At 45.2% G+C, this 21,144-nt stretch overlaps 1 protein-coding gene across 1 annotated transcript; it reads left to right on the top strand.

The window, feature by feature from the left end:
- The first annotated feature begins 10,410 nt into the window (after nucleotides 1–10,410).
- Nucleotides 10,411–11,877, top strand: LOC136153200 (heat shock transcription factor, X-linked member 3-like). Its single transcript, XM_065914801.1, has 2 exons — nucleotides 10,411–10,896; nucleotides 11,284–11,877. Exons 1-2 carry the CDS (start codon nucleotides 10,411–10,413, stop codon nucleotides 11,875–11,877), a joined length of 1,080 nt encoding a protein of 359 aa, XP_065770873.1.
- Nucleotides 11,878–21,144: the final 9,267 nt, after the last annotated feature.

The following is a 21,144-nucleotide window of genomic DNA, read 5'->3' on the forward strand; positions in this document are numbered from 1 at the left end:
GGTGATTGCAGCCATAAAATGAAAAGATGCTTACTCCTTGGAAGGAAAGTTATGACCAATCTAGATAGCATTTTAAAAAGCAGAGACATTACTTTGCCAGCAAAGTTCCGTCTAGTCAAACTTATGGGTTTTTCGTTAGTCATGTATGGATGTGAGAATTAGACCATAAAAAAAGGCTGAACACTGAAGAATTGATGGTTTTGAACTGTGGTGTTGGAGAAGACTCTTGAGAGTCCCTTGGGCTGCAAGGAGATCTAACCAGTCTATCCTAAAGGAAATCAATCCTGAATATTCATTGGGAAGACTGATGCTGAAGATGAAACTACAATTCTTTGGCCAGCTGATGCAAAGATCTGACTCATTTGAAAAGACCCTGATGCTGGGGAAAATTGAAGGCAGGGGGAGAAGGGGATGGCAGAAGATGAGATAATTGGATGTCATCACTGACTCAAAGGATATGCGTTTGAATAAACTTGGAGAGTTGGTGATGGACCAGGAGGTCTGGTGTACTGCAGTCCACGGGGTCACAAAGAGTCAGACACGACCGAGTGACTGAACTGAACTGAACTGAACTGATATGAGTAGATGATCCAAATTGGGAATAAACATGATTTAGCTGAAGGTGGAATAAAATAATAACCGACATCTTATACTCTAGCTAAGACGTGACCTTCCTAAGAGAAATCTCAACAGACATTTCTGGAAATAATCTAGAAGGCACGTTTGGCAAATTAAAACTCATGTATCACTATCACATGAAGACACTGAATCTCTGTATGGTTAAAATGAGTTCATTAGAGGACATTTGGGAACCAGACTTGAGTCATGATATGATGAATCTGACATGCCTTTGTTTATCCACAGCATTCATAACAAGCTTATTTCAGTATAATCAATCCCAGATTAAAACTTTTAGTTAGTAACTTTTGTAGATTCAGTTTCTAGAATACATTGAGATTAGAGGGCAAATGGTATTATCCTCACCTCATGGGTAAGAAAAAATAGATTCAGGGATAAACACCTACAACCATAGCAAAGAGGAATGACTCTTGTTTATAAAAAGACAGTATTGAACAGTTAATAAAGGCTTTTAGAAAAGATAGAAATGTCAGAGTAAGACACTAATAGGTTGATTGTAGAGAATGAACTTTATGTCAGGAACTATGCTACATGCTTTATATTTGTTATTTAATCTTCAAATGAATTATATAAATGAGTTTCTATTATTTTAAAGTGAGGAAACTGAGGTATACAGATCAGGTCACCTGTCTCAGGTCACACATGTGGTGTGTGGCACATCCCATGTCTGTTTGACTCTCACACCCATGCTTTTAACACCTGCTAGAGTGTGTGCCTAGGAATGATGGGGGTCATTCTAGCTTTCCTTCTGAGATGTGATAAGCAGAAGCTATAAACATGTTAGATTGACTCTGAAATGGTTATGAATTCAGTGCCACTGGCACCACCATTGTTCATAGAGGGCCTTGCCATGGTAAAGCAAATTCAAATAGAATGCATCATTCGACTGAGTACAGAAAATGTTCCTCAATGTAATATGCTTTTAATGTAGGCCAGAAGTTTCCCAGGAAAAGTCAAGGAGCATTTCAATACATTTTAAAAAAAGCTTTCTAAGAAGGAGTCAAATTAAGCTAAAAGTGGCAGTGACATTCTGTGACTCCATGGACTGGCACTCTCTGGCAGCTCTTCTTAACCATTTCCTACGCTGAACTCAGAAGTGTGTGCAGTCCTGATGGGTGTACCCAGAGTAATGGGGGCATAAGGGGGTCTGCAGTAAACTTGCAAGCAGTCCCAATGGATTAGCTCCATCCCTTCCTCCCCCACTGAGGAAGCAGATTGGAATGCCCATGAGAAGACCTTGTTACAGGGAAACCGTAAGTCTGCAGCAGGTTCTAAAAATGAAACTCTTTGAAAAAATTTGGTTCCTAATATCAACTGCATATTACACACAGTCTTTTGTTGCTCCAATCACCATGCACAGTGCCATGCCTGTGGAGTTGACAGTCACTGTAGCATGCCTTGTCAGCACATTCTTTTTCTCTTGATGTGATCATGTACATTTGAGAGTGGTAATTCCTCTGGGAAAATTGACAGTGGGGAGCTATAGACCTGTTTAATTCCACATTATATGTACAAACTATGAAAAGATAAAATTACTGAACCCGCTGCAAGTCTCTTCTGGAGACAATATATCTTTTCTTTTTTTCTCTGTACTAGAGTTATAAGCAAACTTCTAAGCTCTGGTAAAACGTTTTGAGTCAATATTTTTTTTAAACCAAATCAAAGATTAGGTTATTCAGAGTTGGAATGAACTATGGTCGGAGAAAAGGAAGCTGTCCAAGGATGTCATCCTCTTCCAGTTGGGTTGTCACAGCCCTTCCTAAGGTTCAGTGCATATGATCCCATCATAACTTCTGCTCCAGTCTGGTGATGTCCGTTCATTGTAGCCTGAATCCCACAGCTGTTTATTCCCTGCTGCCCTTGTAAAGTTCTGCTCTTTCCTTGTCTGGTTAGGTTCTTCCCACCCCTCAAGGGGGAGCCCAAGGCCTGCCTTGACCACAGAGCTTCTATGATGTCTGCAGTCTGTGGTGGCCTGCTGTAGTGTAGTATGTGTGCTAGTTACTCAGTCGTGTCTGACTATTTGCGACCCCATGGACTGTAACCCACCAGACCTCTCCGTTCATGGAATTCTCCAGGTTAGAATACTGGAATTGGTTGCCACGCCCTTCTCCAGCAGATCTTCTTGAACCAGGGATCGAACCTGAGTCTCCCACATAGTAGGCATATTCATTACCATCTGAGCCAACAGGGAAGCCCTCACTTTTAGTACTTTACTGCTCTCACCATTTGTATCAATTTCCCCCCCCCCCCATTCTTCCATGTCATTCTTAGTCCTATGGTATTCATTTCATGATATTATCCATTCATTTTTACCCATTCTAGTGAAATGCCCTCTAAAGTCCTCTTGACTCATTAACTTACACTGTCTGTTCACAAGCTGAAAACCCAGTCCTGTGGTTCTTTTAATATGCTTTTTGATATCTGAAGGCTGTGAAGTTCTGCCTATACAGTTCCACACTGGGTCCCTCTAATGTGCTATCTTCTCTCTAGTCCCTTTAACAGTACGTGAAGAAACTACCTCCTGTCTCTATGTAAATACAATTCTATTCTTTAAGGATGCATTAAAACAAAAAAGAAACATATTTTTTTTTCCTTTTAAAATAAAATGTTTAATCAGAAAAGAAAATGGAGCTATTGCAGGTTTTTAGGCTAATGTGAAGAAATAAAATTCCTCTTCTATACAAAATAACTTTAATATATAAACTGAGTAGATCATTTGAAAGAAGTGAGTGCATTGGTTGTCAAGGGTAATCTCCAGGCGAAGAAAGAACAATTATGGTAACTTATTCAAACTGAAAGCCAAATCAAGTCATCCAGATTGTACTTTTTTCTAACTCTTTTTTATGGGTGTAGGGGGAGGAAAAGTGGGGTGAGTTTAGGAATACTGAAGCACAATGTAGGGAAAGGCAGCCTAATAATTCCCTCAGGACAAGTAAGGCGTTTCTCTCTAAACACTGACTCATTGGAGAGTTTAGGCTGTGTGGGAACTTGAGTGTTTTAATTCAACCACCTGTGTTACAGCCCTCCCAGCTCGCCCAGGGGTGGGAGTGGTGGTGTTCCAAATAACTGAGTCTGTGAGCGTTGATACATAAAAGTGTATTCTACCAATTACAGGGCAGTTAACACTTATGCTGCTGTTAAAAGAGTCATAGAGGATTGCTGAAATTTAAATCTCACTGCACTTAGGCAGGTAAAGAAAAATGTAACATTGTTTTTCTCTAAGCGTTCCTTTGTTTGCTGTCCACACAAGCCTCTGTCCGGCTGGATTGCCAGAAAGAAGGAAAAGAGAAGCCCCACAATTTTAGCCTAATCGAGTGAAATTATTCTAGTAAGGGAATTAAAAAAAAAAAAAACTTCTTTGAATTTCTCCTGAGCATAGTTTGTTAAAATGGTTCAGTCCCTCTGTGCCCTCTCCTTGCTCCTCAGAAAGATAGCCTTTGGGGATATGGTGGGTGCTGTGGGCCCTTGACCCTGGGCTCTCCTGTCAGGGTGGCCCTTTCCCATGCCCACTGATCCTACCTAGTGACCCTGAAGTGTAACTAGGGTGAGCTGTTACTGTGGAGCCAGGGCCTGGCATCACTGGGTTCATCTCAGTGCCCCATGGTCCTGGCTAATGTGCCCTCCTGAATGTGTGCTGGCATTCTGAGGCTCCTGAGGCCCACAGACCTCTGTTCACTAACCTTCCCTCTGCTCGCTCTCCTTGACCTCTCTATCCTGTTTAAAAAAATCATTCAGAATGGGGGAAAACAATAGCAAACGAAGCAACAGACAAAGGATTAATCTCAAAAATATACAAGCAACTCCTGCAGCTCAATTCCAGAAAACTAAAAGACCCAATCAAAAAGTGGACCAAAGAACTAGACATACATTTCTCCAAAGAAGACATACAGATGACTAACAAACACATGAAAAGAGGCTCAACATCACTCATTATCAGAGAAATGCAAATCAAAACCACAATGAGGTACCATTTCACGCCAGTCAGAATGGCTGCTATCCAAAAGTCAACAAGCAATTAATGCTGAAGAAGGTGTGGAGAAAAGGGAACCCTCTTACACAGTTGGTGGGAATGCAAACTAGTACAGTTACTATGGAAAACAGGGTGGAGATTTCTTAAAAAACTGGAAATAGAACTGCCATATGACCCAGCAATCCCACTGCTGGGCGTACACACCGAGGAAAGCAGAATTGAAAGAGACACGTGTACCCCAATGTTCGTCATGGCACTGTTTATCATAGCCAGGACATGGAAGCAACCTAGATGCCCATCAGCAGATGAATGGATAAGGAAGCTGTGGTACATATACACAATAGAATATTGCTCAGCCATTAAAAAGAATACATTTGAATCAGTTCTAATGAGGTGGATGAAACTGGAGTCTATTGTACAGAGTGAAGTAAGCCAGAAAGAAAAACACCAATACAGTATACTAATGCATATATATGGAATTTAGAAAGATGGCAATGATAACCCTGTATGCAAGACAGCAAAAGAGACAGCAAAAAAGACACATAGTCTTTTGGATTCTGTGGGAGAGGGCGAGGGTGGGATGACATGGGAGAATGGCACTGAAGCATGTAAATTATCATATGTGAAACGAATCGCCAGTCCAGGTTTGATGTATGATACAGGGTGCTCAGAGCGGGTGTGCTGGGATGACCCAGAGGGATGGGATGGGAGGGAGGTGGGAGGGGGGTTCAGGATGGGGAACACATGTACACTTATGGCAGATTCAAATCAATGTATGGCAAAACCAATACAATATTGTAAAGTAAAATTAGTTAATTAAAACAATCATGCCTGTTCATTCTTGTTCCTGTTAGTGAGCAGAGCCCTTAATTGGATGGCACTTACGACTCCTCACTAAACAACTGTAGGGAAAGCTCAGTCCAGTGGGTTAAGAGCTTTTTGTTGACATCCATGACTCCATACTCTAAATGGAGAAGCAGATGAGTGTTTGAGGTGGATGGTACAGTAAGGAGAGCAGGAAATCCGGAAGATGGATGGCATGTTGAGACAATACAAGACAGCTTGATATGTCTGGAGGGGTAGATCACAACCAGTGAAATTCAGAACCTTAAGAAGGGTGGGGAGCAGATTCAGATTGGTTACAGTTGTCTGAAAATCTACAGGGAAGCCAAGCATTACCTTTTTATTGAATAAAGAGAATGACTTAACTATACATAGATGCTGCTGAAATAAGTAAAATACAATTTACTTGAATTCACGGTAACATTTTGGTCATATATTTGCTCAACAGGCACAGAATTTATGTGTCTTTGATCTATTTCTATGTTAAAGGGGACCCCCTACTCTAGTAAGATGGGCTTCCCAGGTGGTTCGGTGGTAAAGAATTCACCTACCAGTGCAGGAGCCACAGGAGATGTTGGTTCAATCCCTGGGTCAAAAAGATCCCCTGGAGAAGGGAACGGCAACCCACTCCATTATTCTTGCCTGGAGAATCCCATGGACAGAGGAGTCTGGTGAGCTCCAGTCCATGGGGTCACAAAGAATGAGACACCGCTGAGTGACTGAGCACAGCTCACAACTACTTAAAAATGGGAAATAAATGGCTTGGGTTAACCTAACCTAATGGTGCCAATAAAAATAAGCAAACAAACAAGCAAATAAACAGCAGTAATAGTTAACACTTACATGTACTTACCACGTTCTGAGCATTTTACATGTGACTCATTTAATGCTCACACCAGTAGTTTGGAGCTATTCTGATTTTACAGACGAGGAACTATCAATATTGTGTAACTTGCCCAAAGGCAGGCCTCTGTACTTGGTAGCAGCAACGTGAACTGAGGGCAGAAAGTGAACCATGGTTTGCAACTATGATACCTCAAAAATTAAGCAGATATAATCAGAGATCTACTGAATCAACATTGAGTTAGAGAGATAAAACACGGATATCAATTTTTGTTTTTTTTTTAACAAGAGGCTGAGACACACCAGGGTTGAAATCTACTCTTCTATGACATTAGTCCTACAGAAAGAGCTCTGCTAAGTGACAGAGAATGTGAAGCTTAATTAAATCACAGTCTCAAAATACTATATAAAGAAGCCAGATTAATTTTATCAGGACAAAAATATTTTATTGGGCATGATATCTGTCACACTTAGCTGACACTTCTGAAATTCTGTAAATTTGGCATCGTAAACTTTTATATCTGGAAAGGGATTTCCTAGATAACTGAATTTGCTCCTCTTTTTTTTCTTCAGGTAAGGAAAAAGGATAGGAAATAGAGGGTCTAGGAAAAGACACCCCCTTGTCACAAAGACTCTCCACTGAGTGACTTATTTAACAACTTTTACTTACCATCAGTTTTGTGATAATAACTGGGCTAAAGCCTTGTAAGGCATGTGACCACTTATATGTAAGTAATGGAAGGCCCTTTATGAGACCAGTGTTATTACAAAGTTACCAAAAGGAAATTGAGTGTAAACATAAAAACTGTAACAAATATTACTGAACGGGATCTGGCAATATATAAAAATGATAATATATCATAAACTGATGTTTATCCCAGGAATATAAGGGTGATTCAACATTTAAAAATCAAGCAGTGTAATCCACCAGATCCAGTCCAAAAGAGAAAACCAAAATTATATGACAAACTCTGCAGATGAATGAAAGCACTTTAAAAAATTCAACATTCATGATAAGAATTTCCAGAAAACTAAAAATGTAACAATGAACTTGGGAATACCAGGCCCCCTGACCTGCCTCTTAACAAATCTGTAGGCAGGTCAGGAAACAACACTTAGAGCTGGACATGGAACAATAGACTGGTTCCAAATAGGAAAAGGAGTACGTCAAGGCTATATATTGTCACCCTGCTTATTTGACTTGTATGCAGAGTACATCATGAGAAATGCTGGGCTGGATGAAGCACAAGCTGGAATCAAGATTGCCAGGAAAAATATCAATAACCTCAGATATGCACATGACACCCTTATGGCAGAAAGTGAAGAGGAACTAAAGAGCCTCTTGATGAAAGTGAAAGAGTAGAGTGAAAAAGTTGACTTAAAACTCAACATTCAGAAAATTAAGATCATGGCATCCTTTCCATCACTTCATGGCAAATAGATGGGGAAACAGGGGAAACAGTGGCAGATTTTATTTGGGGGGCTTCAAAATCACTGCAGATGGTGACTGCAGCCATGAAATGAAAAGACGCTTACTCCTTGAAAGAAAAGTTATGACCAACCTGGACAGCACATTAAAAAGCAGAGACATGACTTTGCCAGCAAAGGTCCGTCTAGTTAAGGCTATGGTTTTCCACTAGTCATGTATGAATGTGAGAGTTGGACTATAAAGAAGGCTGAGCTCTGAAGAATTGATGCTTTTGAACTGTGGTGTTGGAGAAGACTCTTGAGAGTCTCTTGGACTGCAAGGAGATCCAACCAGTCCATCCTAAAGGAGATCAGCCCTGGGTATTCATTGGAAGGACTGATGCTGAAGCTGAAACTCCAATACTTTGGCCACCTCATGCAAAGAGTTGACTCATTGGAAAAGACCCTGATGCTGGGAGGGATTGGGGGCAGGAGGAGAAGGGGACGGCAAAGGATGAGATGGCTGGATGGCATCACCGACTTGATGGGCATGAGTTTGAGTAAACTCCAGGAGTTTGTGATGGACAGGAAGGCCTGGCGTGCTGCAATTCATGGGGTCGCAAAGAGTCGGACACGTCAGAGTGACTGAACTGAACTGAACTGGGCATCATGAGGGCTTGTGTGTGCACTACACAAGTGTCTGAGCCATGGCTGACAAAGACTCCCTTGGTGCCACACAAACCCACTGCCAGGGCCCGGGTGGTGCTCGGAGGAGTGGGATCAAAATAGCCAGCTCCGTCAAGATCCAGTGGGCAAGGAGGGATACCGAGCATGGAGGAGGCAAGAAAGGCCACCTAGCTAGGCTGCCCGCAGATGCCATGACCTTCTATTCCCTTTGGAGGAGTCACCAGGGGCCCTCACTGACACTCACAGCCTTCAGAGTCATGTCCCAGTCAGAGGAACTGAAGAAAGGCTAGGGGAAGCCCAAGTTGAAGCCTGGAGCTCATCCAGTCCTTAGGCAGAAAGGCCCCTGGGAGAGCTTCTTCCATACCCTCTTAGCTCTCCCCTTTAAGACACCAAGGACTGACCCTCACACAGGGAAAATGACCCTGCTACTGGCAGAACTGGGAGACAGTTTCCTAGGGTCCTTGAATATGGGCCTTTCCAAGGTGCCAGTCTGTTTCCTACATGGTGATTTTCAAGAACAGTGGCCCAGAAGTCCCAGAGAACACGCATCTCCAAACCCACTGCTCTACTGTTTATTTGCAGTGAAGACTGGTGATTCTCACTCGGGTTTCATCCAGTCCCACACCCAGGCTCTCATCCTTTTTCAAATACAGTTAGACGGGGGTTTCCTTTGGTCACATCTAGCTCAACAAGTCAGACATGTCCCTGGGAGTGAGTGTGTGTAAAGGAGGGCCCTTGAAAAGCACCTAACCCATAAGCCAACAAAATCATTTCATGGACCTGCCATCTGGGTAACCGAGAACAGGTCCAGAGTGGAGCTTAGGAGAGGGGTAGTGGCGGGGAAGATCAGAGCTGGCCTTGAAGAGGACCAATGAAGTGCTTGTTTTCAACACAACAGTCTGTACCTTGAGCCCCCAATCAAGTACTTCAAAGGTTAGTTATCTAAATAGACTCAAGTTGGACGTGGGCAGCCAGGACTGCAGGTAGCAGAAGCCCAAGCACCCCACTGACAAAAGGAAACAGGGCTTTAAAGCAACCACCAAGGAGTCTGAATCTGGGGCTCTGGGGAGGGGAAAAGCACATGCAGGTGTTCCCAAAATGAACGCTCTAGGGCCACCAGAGTGGTGTTTATGGAAAAATTGGAAACTGAAGACAACAGCGTGTGATCTGCAGTGGGATGCCATCTGGGGGTGGGCAGACCTCGCGAGACTGCAAGATCAGTGGACGTCTGGTTTGCCGTCCCACACAGCATCCTGGGGATTCTGTGTCTCAGGTGCTTGGGGACAGTCAAGTGGAATATGAGATCGCTCGCACTGTGCTTGAGCACAGCCCTACTCTGGGGAGAGCTCGACCTGGGGGTCGGTGGTGGCAGGACAACAGGACTCTGACTTTGGGGCCAACTGAGCGGGACTGACCAACCAGCAGCAGTCAGCTGGAAGACAATAAAGCCAGAAGAGGGGAAAGGATGGAGGGGCCACCAACTCAGGCAAGGTCAATCAGTCTGCTACAGATCCCATCTTCTGGGAGGGACAGTCACCAAGGTCCCATCTGACCCCTGGGTTCTCCCTTGGTGTTCGTAGACCCAGGACTTGCCATGGCCTGGACCTTCAGCAGAAGCCAGCCACAGGTCTGCACATTGTTAGGGCAGTGGAGCCAGGGGTGTATTTGTCAACCCATCCAGGGCCTGGCCCCCTGAAACAAGGCACCTGGCAGCAGATGGGAGCCTTTGCAGGCAACCTGAAACAAACTTTTCTGTACTTTCAGACAAGAGACAAGCTGGGGATCCCATCTCCATCCCCATGCCCCCTCCCCCACACTGGGCCAGGGCTGCCTCTCCACATCACCTCTGTGACATCATGAAACAATAAGGAAGCTGATCCCCTAATTGGCTGCCTGTCCCATGACTCAGATTCTAGAATCTCCAGACAGTATTTATGGAGCACCCCGACCCTGGTCTGAGGCCTGTTTGCCCTGAGCATTCACTGCTTGGGTAGATAATGCTCCTGAGCTCGATTGGTTCAATGGCTAGTCAGAGTTCCCATGAGGCACAGGCAGCGCTGCTGGCCCCATCTACTGATGGGGAGCCCTCAGCAGGGGATCCCCGTGATTCCTCCCCAGATCCAAATGTGGATTCAGGGGAGGCTTTGGAAAAGCAGGGTGACCAACCTGAGAGCCCAGATCCAGGCCTCCATGACAATCTGCCCCCACAGGGCCTGAACCCAGAAATGGCCAACGAGAATGAGATCAATGCCAGCTTTGGGCTGTCCTTCCCCAGGAAGCTCTGGAGGATCGTGGAGGATGTGACCTTCACCTCTGTGCACTGGAATGATAAGGGAGACATGGTGGTCATCGAGGCAGATCTCTTCCAGATGGAGGTCCTCCAGCGCAGAGGCGTCGATCAGATCTGCGAGACAGACAGCATAAAGAGCTTCATTCGTGAACTGAACCTATACGGGTTCAGAAAAATTCGCTCTTCAGGTCGCTCTGAAAGAAGAAAGAAGTTGATGGTAATGTAGAATGCCCTTCTGGGGAGAGTAGACTAGATGAGCTGAGGGCTGATGGGTTTCATTTCCCAGGAGAATGTTGTTCTCATGAGAGAGTGGTTAAGGAAAGAGGAGAAGGCAGGGTCTGTCGTGTCCCACCACCACCCCCCCTTAGGATCTTTGGTGGTGACGCCAGATCCTGAGGGGCCACTTGATGTCAGGGAGGGTCGGGAACACCTCAAGCAAGGATGGCCCCGGGGGAGCTCTAAGGAGTGACATTCCAGAACCTCATAACCTGCCAGGAATGAAGAGACCTTGTCTCCATACACATGCACGACCCCATGATTGTGGGGAGAGTGCGGCAAGTGCTCTTCGCCCCTCTCATGGCTAAAGTGATTCATTTCCTTTCAGATCTATCGCAACTCCAATTTTCAGAGAGACAAGCCTCTCCTCCTGCAGAACATACAGAGGAAAGGCAACCCCAGAACAACTTTTCAACCTGCCACTGGAACAACAGAGACCCCAAAGAGAAAGAAGCGAGTGATGGCGACCAGACACTCTCCCCGACTCCACCACAACGAGTTCACCCAAGAGGTTGGCAACAAAGTCCAGAAGGGAATGCCCACTGCTTGCACAACCCCCAGCCAGTGCTCATTTGTGTTTTCTGACCTTTGGTCTATGGGTAGTGTAGCCAGCCAGGCTGGGGGAAACCATCTCCCCAGTGAGCAGGGTGGCCCCAGTGGAGAAAGCCCATCCAACAGTGCCACATCTGTGTCCCCAGCTACTGCTGGAAGGGACAGCCCAGGGGAACTGCCTGAGAGGCCCCCAGTGTACCCAGATAATGAATCGGTGATGACTTTGTACAACACTTGTTACTCCAGCCTGATGGCGGGCCTTTTAGTCATGGCCCCAGATGAGGCCCCTGAGTCAGAGGAGGAGCAGGGAGATTCCTCAGATCATAAGTGCACCCTCTGTGAGCAGGCCAAGAAAAAGTCCAATCCCTGAGCTGCCAGATTCCTAGGAACACTCAAAAGCACTCTCTTGTAATCAAAAATAGATTTCTGGCTCTAATAATGTAAGGCAAAACTCCACTGGCGTAAATAAACAATCAAGTGAGAACTGCAAACCTGTGTTCTTTCTATCTGCCCTTTGTATTCACACATGGCACAGGGTGAACCAGATGAGGCTGGAAGCCCATGCACCAGACAGGTTTCAGTTCAGTCCCCATGGTCTCTTTTCATCTGAAACAGCAGCATTTCACAGGCTCATCCAAGGGTCTGACCCATGAGCTGAGCGCTGAGGTGAACCCAGGGTGGACTGGTCCCTGGGCCTTTCCTGTCACTCAGCAGATGGCCCAGCTGGACTCCTGACCTTGGGGGTGTCACCTTCCATGAGTCATGCACCCTGCAGCAGAAGGGGCTCCTCCTGGGTATCCCGATGATGCCACAAGTTTCTGATCATCAGCTGAGCATCCCAGCTCCTGATCCAGGCCCCCCCTCCAGAGGCTGACTGGAAGGCAGGGTCACCCACCCGCCAAGGGCTTTGCAAACACATTACCCCAAACTCAAAGACAAGTAGAAGGTTTCGACAAGGTGAACACCAGCCCTTGTCGCTCTGCCCTCACAGCTATACTTAGGAGCCTGTCTTTGGACGTGAGGTGGCCAGGCACTGCCTCCAACACACACACTTTGACAGCCAAGGGACACTTTACAATAGACAAGGGTCATGGGCAAGGATAAACCGTGGCCTGTTTCTGGGCCTGCAGGCCTCTCTGCCTGCCAGTGCACAGCCCTGTCCCCAGCCTTACCCTGTCACCCCTGGGACACTGTTCCAATATCAGGGATATTGGACCAGAACAGAGAGAGAAAAACATTAACCGGTTTCCTAACAACACATTTCTCTCAACCACACAGACCCAGCAGGGCCAAAACGAGTGGCAACGCCATCATTTCATAAAGGTCAAAGTCCCAGAGTCTTTTGCTGAGTCCAGAGCAGCATCCTGTGAGGGGAGTTCCTGCCCCTGGCCCCGCACCAAGTGGGCACCACAGCATGGGGCTGATTCAGACAGAATCAGATGGGCAAGTCCAGAGCGCGGCAGTAACTGCGTGGTATCAGCATGTGCTGGTCTCTTGGTCACTTTCCTCTTGAGAGTCCAGTCTGGACAGGCCTCCTGCCCAAAGAGGATCAGGTGCTCAGAGATGTCCACCTGGAAGGTGTCTCCCCTCCCACCTGCCCCCTGGGATGGGCTGCAACAGCCAGTGGGTGTTGGCGAGCAGTCATGTTACTTCTCTTGCAGGTCGGGTAGCAGGCCTTGATTCTCCAGCTCCTCCACCTGGTCAGGATCTAGGGTTTTGGGACACAGCAAAGTGCCCCCAATGACCACGAGACCTGTGTGCAAAGACAGGACACAGAATGAGAACAAGGTCATTCAAAGTTGCACCTGCTTGAGACTAACACCATATCATGGAGGGAACCCGAGGTGAACTGGGTCCTCTGGCTGAGCATTTTCGAGGGGCTCACCTCAGCAAAGAGAACTCGGGTGAGGCCAAGTGAGGGAGGGTGAGAAATGAAAGGGAGAGGACTGGTGCTCCACGAACCCACCAGGCCATAGGCAGCTCTCAGTCTGCCTACTGCAGGCCGCGAGGACAGAGCAGGAGGGCCCCTGCAGGGGCCCACAGACATCAGGTCCCTAAGGGATTTACCAGCAGACAGGTGTTGCTGTTCAGCCTCACCCCTGGGAGTCAGGGGACTTGCTGCAGGCAGTGGGGGTATGGAACCAAGCTAGGTGCTTTCCTGCCTCTCATGGTCTCTGCCAGGCACACTGACACGTGTGGGGACACACACAGAGACAAGTGCCATGTGCAAAGCTGGTTGTGCCTGTGCCTCAGAGCATGAACCGGGACTGAGGCCCAGAGAGGTAGTAGGCACTTCGGGCCTCAGCCCCACCTACCCCACCAACTGGTTCAATAGAAAACAAACAAGCACAACCCAGCTGGGATCTAGGACAGCATCACGGCCGTATAAGCAGCGTGGGGCAGGGTGTCACTTGCCCAGGATCACTCCACAGCCGAACTTGTCCCCGTCCTGCAGCAAGGCCTGGGTCTGGGCGGGGCTCATCCCCAGCCTCTGCTCCAGCATCTCCCACCAGGCTGAGTCTTCAGATTCCCAGCGTGCGATGTGGATGGCCAGGGCACAGTGGCAGTGGCCACATAGCATGGGCCACCACCAGGTTTCCAGGGTCTTGACACCATTTAAGACAATACCCACATAAGGCTTTCCAAAGGACAGACAGCCGAACTTCATCCCCCAGGACTCCCAGGGCCTCATGTGTGGTTGCAGAAACACAGAACCACAAAGGCCGAGAGCCTGACATAATGATCTCCAAATTCACAGTCCTGATCTGGACCTCAGCCCCACGTGCCTAAGCATCCTCCAAGCCTGCTGACACAGAATGCGGAGGGTCAGAGAGGGCTGACTCCTTCCATCCATCTCCAAGTGGTCCACTGATAGGGGGTTGCTGATCAAGAGGACCCATTAATCACATGAAGTCCATGGCCTGGTGGGTTCCTGGACCACCAGCCCTCTCCCCTTCACTTTGCTCCCTCCCTCACTTGTTCTTGCCCTGAATTCTGCCATAAGGGTGGTATCATCTGCATATCTCGGGTTATTGATATTTCTCCAAGCAATCTTGATTACATCTCATGCATCACCCAGCCCAGCATTTCACATGATGTACTCTGCATGTAAGTTAAATAAGCTAGGTGACCACATACAGCTTTGATATACTCCTTTTCCAAATTTGAACCAGTCCGTTGTTCCATGTTGAGGTCTAGCTGTTGCTTCTTGACCTGCATACAGGTTTCTTGGGAGGCAAGGAAGGTGGTCTGGTATTGCCATCTCTTTAAGAATGTTCCACAGTTTGTTGTGACCCACATAATCAAAGGGTTTATAACATGGAAAAAGTAAATGTTTTTTCTGGAATTGTCTTGCTTTTTCTATGATCCAACAGATGTTGGCCAGTTGAACTCTGGTTCTGCTTTTTCTGAGTCCAGCTTTTACATCTGGAAGTTCTTGGTTCACATGCTGTTGAAGCCTAGCTTGAAGGATTTTGAACATTTTGAGCATTACCTTGCTAGCACATGAAATGAGCACAATTGTTCAGTAGTTTGAACACTCTTTGGCATGGCCCTTCTTTGGGATTGGAATGAAAACTGACCTTTTCCAGTCCTGTAGCCACTGCTGAGTTTTCCAAATTTGCTGGCTTTGCAGCACTTTAACAGCATCATCTTTTAAGATTTAAATAACTCAGCTGGAACTCTATCACCTCCACTAGCTTTGTTTGTAGTGATGATTCCTAAGGCCCACTTGATTTTAATTCCAGGATGTCTGGCTCTAGGTGAGTGATCACACCGCCATGATTATCTGGGTCATGAAGACCATTTCTGTATAAGTCTTCTGTGTATTCTTGCCACCTCTTCTTAATCTCTTCTGCTTCTGTTAGGTCCTTACCATTTCTGCATTTCATGTTTTAATACAATAGAGCTAGGATTTACTGAAAGGCAAGGCTGATTTTATTGCAGGTGATCCTCACATCTTGAACTGAGATACCAAGGAACTCATGAAAGGTCTCTTCCAAATAAAGACAGCAGTTAAAATTCCACCTATTCATTTTTTGCCTGTAATTGTTTGCTTGAGCCTGGTAAAAACACTGCTTTCATTCTTAACAGAAATTTTCAAATCTAAGTGATTAATATGCTCATTACTGTCTGTCATAGGCTGAATTGTGTGCCCCCCTCCAACTTAGCATGTTGAGGCCCTAACCCAACACTTCAGGATGTGCTTCTGTTTTAATATAGGGACTTTAAAAAGGTAATTAACATTGAATGAGGTCATATGAGTGAGCCCTAATTCTTCTGACTGTGGTCCTTATAAGAAGAGGAAGTTTGGAGAAATAAAGGGACACAGGGTTCGGCATATGCAGGGAAGTTACCATCTGAAGATTCAGGATGGAGACCACCATCTACAAGCCGAGGAGAGAGGCTGCAGGAGAGACCTGACCTGCTGACACCTTAATCTTGAACTTCCAGTCTTCAAAACTGTCAGAAAATGAATTTCTGGGGGCTTTCCTGGTAGCTCAGTAGTACAGAACCTGCCTGTTAATGCAGAAGACTCAGGTTCGATCCCTGATCTGAGAAGATCCCACATACTGAGAAGCAACTACCCCATGCACCACTACTGTTGATTCTGTGCTCTGGAACCCGTGGGCTGAAGCAGTTGTAGGCTGTGTGCCCTAGAACCCGTGCTCTGCAACAAGAGAAGCCACCACATGAGAAGCTTGTGCACTACAACTAGAGAGTAACTGCCACTTGCCACAACTAAAGAAAAGACTGTGCAGCAACAAAGACCCAGCACAGTCAAAATCAATTTCAAAAATTATTTTTAACAACAGAATTTCTGTTGTGCATGCTACCCAGTCTGTGACACTTTGTTCTGGGCAGCCCTAGCAAACTAATACCTGCTTCTTCTTTTGTACCTTTGCCTGTTCCTAGTGATGGAACTCCAGGAAAATTGGATCTGCTTGAAGGAAATGGGAGAAAAATATCTTTTGGGAGAAACAACATGTTTGCCTAAAAGCTCTGTCTCCTGGCCTAATATTTTGGAGACTTCCTGAGGAAGACTTGTGTGGCAGATCCTGCTCGCGTCCCGTCTGCGTTGTGGCTGCAGCATACACCAACCAGACACTACACTGCCAGCATCTCGTCAGTGGCTCAGAAGGTTTTTTCCTCGTGCCTGAAACCTACTTTGTCAGTGCTCAGGGCAGACTGAAAATGTCAGGGAATTGATGCTTTATGACCCATAGGAACTGGAGTATAAATACCCCAGGTCCTTCATCCTCAAACACGATAACTCAGATAACTCTCCATAGGCTTACAGAGTTTTCCTGCAGGATTAAGCTCCCTTAATCTTTCTTGAAATGCAACTTTTCTTGGCTCCCTTCCTACCTCTATGGAAGCTCTCCATGCTTCCTCTGCAAAGCACATCTCCAAAGGAAACTACTTGCTCTAGAATTCTTATTTTCGGGTGTGATTCTGGGGGACCCAGAACTAGGTCCACCTGCCTTCTGGGTGTGCATATGAAACATCCATATTTAAAGATGCTGCTGTGGTTTCTAATTTAACAAGAGGATACACTGCATTGGGGCTTTCCTGGTGGTTCGACAGGAAAGAATCTGACTGTCAATGTAGGAGACTCTGTTCAGTCCCTAGGTCAGAAAGATCCTCTGAAAAAGGAAATAGCAACCCACTCCAGTATTCTTGCCTGGAGAATTCCATGGACACAGGAGCCTGGTGGGCTACAGTCCATGGGGTCGCAAAAATCAGACATGACTTAGTGACTTAACAACAACATTGCATCTAATTCTTTCTGTGGTAAGGTGATAAGTGGTTCAGTGGCTGGTGAATCCTGGAGCCTCTCTTTGCAGGAAAGAGTGTTCTAAAGTCCTGCCTTGTGGAAATGCCTTTGTGTCAAATCCACTATGCTGCATTTTTTTCTTCTATAAACATCAAAGCCCAATCTTTTCAGTAGTTATTGGTTTTTTTGGGGAAAACTTTTGAAATGGAAGGATAATTGCTTTACAGAATTTTGCAGTTTTCTGTCATACATCAACAAAAATCAGCCATAGGTACACCCATGTCCCTTCCCTCCTGACCTCCCTCCAATCTCCCTCCACATCCTACTCTTCAGTCTGTCTCAGAGCCCCTGTTTGAGTTCCCTGAGTCATACAGAAAATTCCCATTGGCTATCTATTTTACATATGGTCTTGTAAATTTCTATGCTACTCTCTCCATACATCTCACCTTCTCCCTCCTCTCCTCCCCCCGTGTCCGTTTTGGCTTTGCTGAGCCTGCATTCTTTTATCACATCTCTGTGATAGGTAGGTGTGTCTGCATCAGGGTGTAGTGGTTATAATAATAACTTGTCTTGTGCCCGAGCTGCATGTTTCCTTATGGGGCTGGTCTAATATCTGCTGTGAAGTTTTCATGGTCCATGGGGGTGCAGCTGGGGAAGTTGCTTCTATACAGGAGTCCAAGCAATTATGAGAGAAACAGACTTCTGAGGAACAATGCAAGCTGCCCTGGGTGTGAAGTAAAGCTTCTGCTAAGCCCACTGACCCCAAACCCTTTCTCGTTGCTCTCAGGCTGGTGTTGAGCATGTCAGAGGTTGAGGTCCTCTCAGTGACTACTCAGAACAATGCTAAGGATGTTCCACATTGAGTAATATTCAACCTTCTAGGCTCCCTCACCCCCCTGATCATTTGTCTTTGCCCCAAGAGGAAAGATTTTGTCCCAGAAGCTATTTCTCCATCGCATCTCTTATGAGTCTTTTGCTATTAGCAAATTAATCCTAAGAAGTATTGCTGGCTTAAGGGATTTATGTGAGTGAGCCAGGGTCTGCCACCATAGTGTTTAATCACCTTCATTGCCTTTTGATCTTCAGCTCACAGCCAAAGGCTAGAACCACAGGTTTAAAGGGTCATGGGCATCTCATTCCATGCATCCCTGCCAACTTATTTACCTTTTTCTCATTGACTGGTAAAAAGTAAACAGTAAAAGTGAATATTAACATCTACAATTTAGGACTCAGTGAACTAAAATGGACTGGAATGGGTGAGTTTAACTCAGATGACCATTATATCTACTATTGTGGGCAAGAATCCCTTGGAAGAAATGGAGTAGCTATCATAGTCAACAAAAGAGTCCAAAATGCAGTAATTGGATGCAGTCTAAAAAAACAGTAGAATTATCTCTGTTCTTTCCCAAGGCAAACCATTCAATGTCACAGTAATCTAAGTCTATGCCTCGGCCAGTAAGGTTGAAGAAGTTGAAGTTGAACGGTTCTATGAAGACCTACAAGACCTTCTAGAACTAACATCCCAAAAATATGTCTTTTTTATTATAGGGGACTGGAATACAAAAGCAGGAAGTCAAGAAATACATGTAGTAATAGGGAAATTTGACCTTGATGTACAGAATGAAGCAGGACAAAAGCTAATAGAGTTTTGTCAAGAGAACACACTGGTCATAGCAAACACCTTCGTCCAACAACACAAGTAAAGACTCTACACATGAACATCACCAAGATGGTCAACACCGAAATCAGATTGATTATATTCTTTGCAGCCAAAGATGGAGAAGCTCTATACAGTCAGCACAAAACAAGACAGGGAGCAGACTTTGGCTCAGATCATGAATTCTTTATTGTCAAATTCAGACTTAAATTGAAGAAAGTAGGGAAAACCACTACACCATTCAGGTATGACCTAAATCAAATCCCTAGCGAAGATACTGTGGAAGTGAGAAATAGTTCAAGGGATTAGATCTGATAGACAAAGTGCCTGATGAACTATGGACGGAGGTTTGTGATGCTGTACAGGAGACAGGGATCAAGAGCATCCCCAAGAAACAGAAATGTTAAAAAGCAAAATGGCTGTTTGAGGAGGCCTTGGAAATCACTCTGAAAAGAAGAGAAGTGAAAAGCAAAGGAGAAGATTTCCAAAGAATAGCAAGGAGACATAAGAAAGCCTTCCTCAGTGATCAGTTCAAAGAAATAGAGGAAAACAATAGAATGGGAAAAACTAGATATCTCTTCAAGAAAATTAGAGATACCAAGGGACTGTTTCATGCAAAGAATGGCGCAATAAAGGACAGAAATGGTATGGACCTAAAAGAAGCAGAATATGTTAGGAAAAGGTGGCAAGAATACACAGAAGAACTGTATAAAAAAGATCTTCATGACCCAGATAATCACGATGGTGTTATCACTCACCTAGAAACAGACATCCTGGAATGTGAAGTCAAGTAGGCCTTAGGAAGCATCAGTATAAACATAACTAGTGGAGGTGATGGAATTCCAGTTGAACTATTTCAAATCCTTAAAGATGATGCTGTGAAAGTGCTGCACTCAATATGCCAGCAAATTTGCAAAACTCAGCAGTGGTCATGGGACTGGAAAAGGTCAGTTTTCATTCCAATTCAAAAGAGAAGCAATGTCAAAGAATGCTCAAACTACCACAGAATTGCACTCATCTCACACGTTAGTAAAGTAATGCTCAAAATTCTCCAAGCCAGGGTTCAACAATATGTGAACCATAAAATTGCAGATGTTCAAACTGTATTTAGAAAAGGCAGAGGAGCCAGAGATCAAATTGCCAACACCCACCGGATCATCAAAAAAGCAAGAGAGTGCCAGAGAAACATCTATTTCTTCTTTATTAACTATGCCAAAGCCTTTGACTGTGTGGATAACCACAAACTGTGGAAATTTGTTAAAGAGATGGGAATGCCAGATCACCTGAGATGCCTCTTGAGAAGTCTGTATGCAGGTCAGGAAGCAACAGTTAGAACTGGACATGGAACAACAGCCTGGTTCCATATAGGGAAAGGAGCATGTCAAGGCTGTATGTTGTCACCCTGCTTATTTAAATTATCAGCAGAGTGCACCATGAGAAACACTGGTCTGGATGAAGCACAAGCTGGAATCAAGATTGCAGGGAGAAATATCAGTAACCTCAGTTATGCAGATGATATCACCCTTACGGCAGAAAGCGAACAAGAACTAAAGAGAATCTTGATGAAAGTGAAAGAGGAGAGTGGGAATGTTGGATTAAGGCTCAACATTCAGAAAACAAAGATCATGGCATCTGGTTCTGTCACTTCATGGCAAATAGATGGAGAAACAGTGGAAAGAGTGGAAGGCTATGTTTTTGTGGGCTCCAAAATCACTGTAGATTGTGACTGCAGCCATGAAATTAAAAGACGCTTACTCCTTGGAAGAAAAGTTATGACCAAGCTCGACAGCATATTAAAAAGCAGAGACATTACTTTGCCAACTAAGGTCCACCTTGTCAAGGCTATGGTTTTTCCAGTAGTCATGTATGGATGTCAGAGTTGGGCTACAAAGAAAGCTGAGCGCCAAAGCATTGATGCTTTTGATCTGTAGGGTTGGTGAAGTCTCTTGAAAGTCCCTTAGGCTGTAAGGAGATCCAACGAGTCTATCCCAAAGAGAATCAGTCCTGAATATTCATTGGAAAGAATGATGTTGAAGCTGAAACTTCAACACTTTGGCCACTGATGCGAAGAACAGGCTCATTTGCAAAGACCCTGATAATAGGAAATATTGAAGGCAGAAGAAGGGGACAACAGAGGATGAGATTGTTTCATAGCATCCCCAACTCAATGGAGATGAGTTTGAGTAAACTCTGGGTGTTGATGA

Source organism: Muntiacus reevesi, chromosome X (assembly GCF_963930625.1).
Source record: "Muntiacus reevesi chromosome X, mMunRee1.1, whole genome shotgun sequence".
Lineage (NCBI taxonomy): Eukaryota > Metazoa > Chordata > Mammalia > Artiodactyla > Cervidae > Muntiacus > Muntiacus reevesi.